We start from the raw sequence: 8887 nt of genomic DNA on the forward strand, positions 1-8887 counted from the left end.
CATATCCCAAGGGCAATCAAAAGAGGCACTTTAAGGCCTTGGGATGGTCGGTGAGGGAATCTGGGGCACAGGTTATTCATTCCTCTCTCTTTCCTGTTGTGGGCAGTGTCATTGAAAGAATCAGACTGACCCAGTCTATTAAAACATGGCTCCAAGGCTGACGTCACCACCACGATTTTGGGTTTTTTTTATGATGAGATGGCCTACACAACACCAGACGTGCTGGCATCACATGGGATGCACCCTTCTCAACGTGGGAAGAGAGTCTTTGCCCAGGAGCTTGCAGGGCTCATTGACAGGGCTTTAAACTAGACTTGAAGAGTGAGCGGGATAATATCAAGCTTGCTTGTGACAAGCTGTGGGATAACACACCATGGTTAGAGGGACAGGAACTAGTGAGGGCCCTCAGCCTGCTGCTCTGAGACTTGCTGGGGTAACTGCAGGACGCTTGATTCTTAACAAGGTGAGACAGGGGCTCTAAGGAACCTGATCTAGTTGAAGATGTCCCTGCTCACTGCAGGAGGGTTGAACTGTATGAACTTTAAAGGTCCCTTCCAAGCCAAACTATTCTAGATTCTATGCAGCACTCAGAGGAGACACACTGAACATGCTTTTCTAATGCAGCACAATCTGCTTTACACTTTATTTGAGATGAAAGTCAAAACCAAGTGCACAGATTTAATAAACATAATTCATGTAGTAAATATTGCTTTTGCTGATACAATAGCTGTCCAATGACTTTACATTGCTGAAATCAACTGAATCTTTGTTAAATCATTCGTGCTTCTTCCCAACATTTCATTTAAAACTTCATCCTTCAGCTAGAATTCTAAGATGTTCATATTTGCTGAAATGCCCATCAGCTTTACAAATCAACTTTGTGAATCAACTTAGAAAAGAAAGCCTTCCCCATATGTCTCATAAATTGGACTCATGTACTAGTTTCCACAATCAAGCGGACAGGGGTAACTAGTGGGTCAAGTTGTACTGACTTCAAAAGCTTTCAGTATGGAGAATCAGGCATTTTGTTATGCTAATTGTTCTGATTTGCTAGAAACAAACATGCCCTAAAACAGCTTAAATAAAACCTCGTAGGTAGGGAACAGTTGGTGAGCCCCGAAGGTTCTGCTACAGAGACACAACAAGTAACATCTGATGTTCCCTAGGGTGCTGTGCTTGATGCTTTATTTTGCTAGTATTTTTTTCAAACTTCTGTTTTATATAAGATGTCAATGGGCCTTGAATCAATGTGACAGGATCTTGCCATAAAAAAACCTACAACATAATATGGCTCAATGTGGAACCTCTGAGCTCACACATTATAGAATCTGCAACTGCAGGATTAGTTTCACAAAAATGCAAGCCAACAAAAAAAAAAAAAAAGGAGAGGGCCAAATTAAAGCAATAGACTGATGTGAGTTGTGCTACACATCTGCTGCCCCTCCCACTTAAATTTAGGATTATGAGGCTTCCCTGAAGGACCCTACTTGCAGAGCACAGCCAACGCCCCAAAACATCGATCAAGAAAAATTTGATAAGAAGTCTACACGTATGTGAATTGTTATTTTACAACATGCTCCAACCTATGCAAGTCTCCCAGTTCAAGAAAATTCTAGCCTAGCATTTCTGTAGCAAGCTGTACCTTTGCAGAGAGCCTGCCTCCAGTTCTCCTGCCCTAACAAGCTGACTCTCAAAAGGCAAGGGGGACTGCAAGAGGCCCTTCTGCAAATACCGTGCATCCACAACCCCCCTCACACTTTGAAAAAAATTGACATGCCCACTTTCCATAGCCCTGTGGCCGCTCCCACCTGGATGAACATCATGAAGGGATAGCTGTAAAGCAAAGAATTGGGGGGGTGTTTAAACTCCTTAGTGAAAATTCTTAAAAAACAAGATAAAATAAAATAGAATAAATCAAGACACTGAAAGAACCACAGACATTACAATTCCCTATTATTCCACATTATCTAATCTTTTCAATTAACATGGTTTTCATTAACTATCAAGATTACCCTGACACGGAAAAAAGGAAGATGAATTGCAGTAACTTTAAGGTGTAGTAAAGCATCTACTGAACTAAAAGCTAGGCTCTGTTATAAGGTTTTCTGTGGGTTTTGCTGGGTTTAAGTTTTGGGGTTTTGTCGAAGATCTATAAGGGGAAAAAAACCTTAGACTTTGCAGACTTCCATCCTTACCACCTTATACACCTCTTAAGAATGGGCAGTATTTTTTCATATTTTTCCTACTTTTGGGCATTGATGTTGTCATGAAACATGGCAAACTGCATCAATAGGTAAGAATCCATTACTAGCTGAGTTCTTTTTGGATTATGTTATTATCTCTTTCATGGGCACCCCCTTGCCATGGGGAAGGAGCTTGTGTGCCCTTGTGAGGTTGAGAGCTGTGCTGGTGGTGGCATGTGCCTCCGGTGGGGTCTCCCAGGCCAGACAGGTCTCAGCTGAAGGGTCAGACAAAGTGTGTCCACGGGCAGGATGGGCTCACTAGCCTTCGGGCACCATCCTAGGAGAAGGACAACTCTGACTCCAAACCCGGGCAGATGGAGCTCGTTTAGCCCTGTAAGGCTCCATCTAAGAGAAGGACACTCTAACCAAACCTACGACCCGAGGACTTCGCTGTCACCATCCAAGCTCGCTGGGCCCTGGCAGATGAACCTCAGGTGTAAAGGGTGGAGCCAGTTCCGCGCACGCTGCGCCTCAACTAAAAAATCTACCGCGCGGCTCCGATGCGTGCATTCATCACTTGCAGTGAGCATGGGAAAAGCCCTTCCCAGATCTTCGTTCGCGAAGCCAAGCCATGATGATGATGATGATGTCATTGAAAAGCTTATTTAACTGAATGAATGTACCATGGCCTGATACAAACTTCATGGAATACAGCATTAGTAGGAGATTCTCAAAAATATCTGGAACCTGACACAAGGCAATAATAAATCTAGCAACTTCTATCTTTTTCGACACTGTAATTAAACCACAGCTTCTAACCATTCACAACCAGTTCTGTATTTCTGCTGGTTAAAAAAAAAAACCAAACCCACATGAAAGAACACTCATGGTGATGTGACTTGTCACAGCTTGCCACCTCTCGAGTTCCCATCACCACAAAGTCTTATTTTGGGTCATGTACTTCCCTACTAACTTTTCTGGACTTCTACCGAAGCACCTGCTGCTGCCCAGAGCTTTCTAATGAGCTCTTTAGAGACCAGGGAACAAAAGACTTCCATGTATTTTCACTTCTCTGCCCATTATCAAGGTGCTCTAAGGAAGGATGAAAGCATTCTTGACAGCTCCCCTGCAATCTAGGTATGGAGACCCTTAGAAGGTGCTGACAAGAGCCATCTCCAAAGTCGGCAGCCCGGCTCCATACAAGTGCTTCCCAGAAGAGCCCGCGAAGTTGTGAGAGAGAGATATTTAGGAAGGTTAATTTCGCTGTCCCCCACCTCACCCAAAGAACACAGTAATGTGCTTTTTCATCACCATAGTAACAATAAACCAAAAGACTGCCAATGCAACCCGCTAAATTGGGAAAGATTGTGATGGCTAAGAACAACACAGCTTAATATCCGCGGGCTCATTTTTGTTGTCAACTGACATGACTGATGACAGCCAAGCACAAAGCCACCCAAGCCTTAAAATGAGGCAAAATCTGGCTGTCCAGCCTCACATGCACAGACAGCACTCCTCCTAGTTAGCGAACTTTTACAAATGATACTGTTATTTAGTTTCTCTGGAAGTCTGGGCTATTGTGACTAGACTGGAACGAGCTAATTTGAAGCGTTCTCAGATAGTCCTTCGCCTCGCTGTGCCCTACTGCACGATGTGCTATTTTAGGATGGGAGTAGCACTGAGGTGTTCTGGCCTTCATCTTATGCTAGAATTGTACTATCATTCTTTTTTTCTTCCTCCTTTAAACAGAAGTTCTAATCCACATAGTTTCAGCTAAATGTAAGATATATTGTTAAAAAAAACAAACTACAAGGCATGAAAGAGGAAATTAGCATAAACATTTTCAAGTGGATAAACGCTTAATCAAAAAAGAAATCCCACCAAACCCCCACAATAACCTGTTGTGCTGAAAGAGGAATTGTCATATAATTAGGTGAATAATAAATGGAGTTGATCAAGAATGCTTTGGGAACCAACTGTACGCAAGATTTTACTTCGTGACCTTGGCACAAAAAAAGTTGCACTAATTGCATCTCTGATAACCCCGAATTATGACACGTTGTTGGTACTGGTGAACGGGTGTATTACAAGAAGCACTGTGTGACCTGAGGATTGAAGTACAAAAACTCCAAAGGAACTGGATAGTACAAAGGTCATGCATTTGCTGGCGATAACAAGGGTATGTGCAATACATGGGGAATTGATCCGCTGAAAACAGAGAGGAGGAAAACAACCTGAATTACTGCTGAAATGCACAATGAATACGGATCACAAATAAGATGTAACGGCAATAAAGGCAAATGTGATTCAGACAACAGTTCTAGGAAAGACCGGGACATACTAATGTCATAGTTCAAGGCACCAAGGTAAAATATCACTTTTAAAATGCTAGTACCTGGAATAGATTTTGAACACCTCCAGCTATGAATTCGTTTTTGGAACAGAAGGCAAAACACCGTAAGCTTCGGAAAGATAATACATGCCCAAAAGATATTAGCAGCTTGTCCATTTCAACAGAAAATGAGGCTTTAGACCTAAACATTACCATGTAAATGCAAACATTTATTTTTCATCTCCTCTGAAACATACCTTTCTATTTACAAGACCCAGCGAATAAAACTGACCAGGGATCACTGGATGCACCACTGAATTAAAACATTCTGTGAAATGAAATTAGCTTTCCCATGAAAGAGAACTGGTAAGAATGTAGAAAACTGGTTCAGGTGTATTTGAAATACATCACTTCCCTTTCTTATCAGAGGTTCTGTGAAACATTTAATAGGAATTTTACATCTTGCAGAGACAAGATTCTGTTTGCCTTCCAAACAGAACTGAGAGCCCTACTGCACTATCTCCTCTATGTTTGCTTACTATTGGATCTAGTCTCAGTCAAGACTTAGTAATGGACAGAATTCACAGCTCACCTTTGTACATTCATATAACTCATGGTAGTCATTTATGTTCTTCTGTAAAATGTAGGTTGAAAGTCTGCACTGAGGCTCAAACTTTGCCTGTTAACCCCCAAAGACCATTTCTTCCAAACTGAAGACAAGCCCAAGGGGCATTAGCCTTCTTAGTTCGAATAATCCTTTGGAAGAAGTGCCACTAGGTATCAAGTGAGTAGGTATCAAGTTTGTGAACTGTGAGGCAGAAGATTGGAATCCAAGTAGTACACAGTGGAGGAAAAACTGGTATAAAGGGGCATAGCATCTTTGCATAAGGTCCAACTCCAACAAAGTAACGTGCAGGGTAAGGGCCCGATCTGAAACAGTGGTTGTGTGCTGCTAGAAGCACGCTAGTGCCCTGGCGGCTTTTTAGCTTAATGAGAAGAGAGCCTTGTGTAGTAGAACTAAAATAGAGAACTGCATATGATTTTCCTTTGCATCTGTACATCTAGCTCTACAATGACAACTAGTAAATGTTCTGTTAATGTTTTACTACCGTAAAATATGCTTATTTTTAGCATATTCCTAGCTTTAAAGTAGTTTCTGAGTGGCTGAAAACTCCCTCCATTATAAGGGCTGGTGATTTGCAATAAGTCTTATGGTATGCACCAACCCACAAGGACATGAACCTGTCGGAATGGGTTCAGAGGAGGACCACAAAAATGATCAGAGGGTTGGAACACCTCTGCTATGAGGACAGGCTGAGAGTGTTGGTGTTGAACAGCCTGCAGAAGAGAAAGCTCTGGAGAGGCCTTATGGTGGCCTTGCAGTACTTAAAGGGGCCTGTAGGAAAGATGGGGACAAAGTTTTTAGCAGAGCCTGTTGTGATAGGACAAGGGGCAATAGTTTTAAACTAAAAGTGAGTAGATTTAGGCTAGATATAAGGAGGAAATTTTTGATAAGGATGATCGTAAAGGTGCCTTCCAACCTGGTGATTCTATATGGTTCTATGGTGAAACCCTGGCACAGGTTGCCCAGAGAGGTGGTAGATGCCCCATCCCTGGAAACATTTAAGGCCAGGCTGGATGGGGCTCTGAGCAACCTGATCTATTGAAGATGTCCCCGCTCACTGCAGAGACTAGATGACCTTTGAAGGTCCCTTCCAACCCAAAGCATTCGGTGATTCTATGAAAACAGGCTCCAGACTTGGAAAAGCCTTCCACTACACCTTACAGGCTCAGCTACGAGTTAGCAACACAGCATCCTTGTTTAGGAAAAGAGATTTCCCAGTGAAAAATATAAGCCAGTATATCCTTCATGTCAAAGGACATACCAAGTTCTATGCCTAAATCTCAAGAGGCTCCCATGAGGCTGCCAACAACCAGCAATATTACTGCTCAGGGATAACAGAAGCACATATGTCAGAAATGCCAAAACCAAAATACTATTATGCGGGACATCTCTTGCTAAATTTGTATGCGATGCATGTTTCGTTAATTAGTATTACACAGAAGGAAGTGAAAATAACAAAGCAAGGATGTAATCCATTCAGTCTTTACCAAGAATATATAGAGGCCGGAAGGACCTGACTTAAACCCAATTACATATTATATATAATCAAATCTAATAAGGGCACGTGACTGAAGATTTCCCCCAGACAGTAGAACATCCAGACATACTTATTCCTTTCCTTTTTTCCCCCCCATGCTTCCAGTACCAGGAAAAAGGAGGTGGTTTGTTCTTGTTTTCACTTTATTCTGAAGAAGTGGCTTAATTGTTTAAGTTCTAAGTCACCAAAACCAGAGTGCAGAATTGCTTAAGATAAGCTGGAGAGTCAATAGTGACCTCAGAGTATTCTACCAGATAAACTAAACATCAAAAAAAAAACCCCAAAAAACCCCCCAAACAACCCACTAAAAAGGCTATTGATTTTAGATATTCCTCCTATATTTGTCCTACATTTGACCGTATCTCAGTGCTTTCCTCCTTTACAGTTTTTGCATTAGGTGGTAATTCAGAAAAGCACAAGCTGAAAACAGTGTGTGTGATAAATTTGGTATAACCCCACCCACCGGCAGATTCAGGAATACCAACTACAGCAGTAACGACTGAGTAAATTCTAGAGCAATTCTTTACCTACAGATTAACCCAAAAGACCACCATCAGCAAAAACTGCTCAATCACTAAGAGATCGTACAAGAAACGTTAAACCAGTGTATTTCTTACCACAGCCTTTAAAGACTGGGAGTTCCCAAGAGAAGCAACTGAAGACTTGACCAAGACTTCATACATGCCAGCTTTCACTCATATAAAAAGATATTCAAGGCACAAATATTCTACTATACTACTATGTTATAAAACTATGTAAACACAGCCTGCTAGTGCTGAACTCAAGATTCAGAGTCAAGAGCCCTACTGTCTCTTGAAGTATCTGAGAAATCAATAAGTTAGGAGCTTGCTCTTTATGAAAATCATTTAATGGATCTATACGCACCAAGAAAAATAAACTCACCCGTTAACAGAACTTTACAGACTAATGAATGTTAGCAGAACACCATACTCGAACCAGTTACCAGCAGCAACAGTGCACTATACCAATAACCAAGTATTTAGTATTTGAGAGTCTGTGAAAAATTGGGAAACTTCCGCTCTGATCAACTTTCGTACCTAGGCAGAACTTTTTGCACCATTGCCACAGAAGGCTTGCAAATCAATGATCCAGATTCTTCTGCAAATTAAAGTGTGCAGGATAAAGAGAAGTGAATTAATTACATGTTAGAATTTATGGGCAAGATCTGAGGCAGTTGAAGTCTTTCAGGTATAATTTGAGCTCAAATTCAATGTTGACAGTATCCAATCAAGCCAAATAATTTCAGGTAGGTTTGGCAAGGATCTCAGACGTTACTCAACTTGTGAGCATTTCCACTGGTGCCTTTTGTGTGACTCCACAAACTTAAAAAAATTTCTTGTCTAGTTTTGGAGGTGACTTAAAAACTAACTGATCCAGTTTAGGTGCTGAAGTATGAAACCCAGCCTCCCAGACCGACTTTCATGTCTCAGTCCTAAAAACTGAAGTTTATTAGAAGGTTCGAAGGCTTCTCGTCATTCACTTAACCTGCTCCCAGCAGGAAGAATTCAACCCTTTCTCTTAAAGTTAAACCCCGATTCTGACAGTTTGACAAAGCCTAATTAGCAGAATATACAGTATGTCTGTGCAGACACACGCACACTTGTCTGGCAGAAGGACGTATCACTAAGGCAATGTAGGCAAGCTCAAGTGGTCTCTTTAACAGCAGAAAGCTGGCTCAGTATTCATTTCTTTTTTTAAACAGTGTATCTTACAATTTTAAGTACATGGTATCATCACAAAAAATAAAAGACTTTAAAAGTCATCATTTATAAAGCTGCATCGGGTGTAGTTCAGTACAGACACACATTCTTATGATGTTAATGAAGTGACACGTGAATACATCAGTACTAACGTGTTTTGGTACATTCAAAAAATGACAACATCTGAAAACTTGAAAACCAAAGCACAGATAATTACATACTATGGTGACAGACCAAACTGAGATGTCTTATGCGTATGAACCTGTGTAGACAAACCTTTTCGGTTGTTCCTTCACTTGCTACAAAAACTAAACTTTCCTTCTGCAAGGTAACCCTCTTGGCATACATGGAAAAAAATAAAGTTTAATATTATTAAATTAAATATGTACCTGAGAGTTTCATGAGGAGCTCAGATGCTGCCTTGACTGACATGTCCTGCCTCATCACATTTGCCTGCGCTTCCTGTGGCTTGAGTTTCTCCTCAGGGAT

General features: G+C 41.3%; 1 protein-coding gene across 1 annotated transcript in view; it reads right to left on the reverse strand.

Moving 5' to 3' along the window:
* Window positions 1-8887, reverse strand: part of ZNF827 (zinc finger protein 827) — a gene marked incomplete at its 5' end in the record, with an annotated part of 80748 nt that overhangs the window by 43082 nt on the left and 28779 nt on the right. Inside the window, one exon of the mRNA XM_010133788.1 lies at window positions 8788-8887. Within this exon, the coding sequence (XP_010132090.1) occupies window positions 8788-8887 (100 nt within the window). The remainder of the gene's footprint in view (window positions 1-8787) is intronic.

This window comes from Buceros rhinoceros, unplaced genomic scaffold (genome assembly GCF_000710305.1).
Source record: "Buceros rhinoceros silvestris isolate BGI_N320 unplaced genomic scaffold, ASM71030v1 scaffold14243, whole genome shotgun sequence".
NCBI classification, from domain to species: Eukaryota; Metazoa; Chordata; class Aves; order Bucerotiformes; family Bucerotidae; genus Buceros; species Buceros rhinoceros.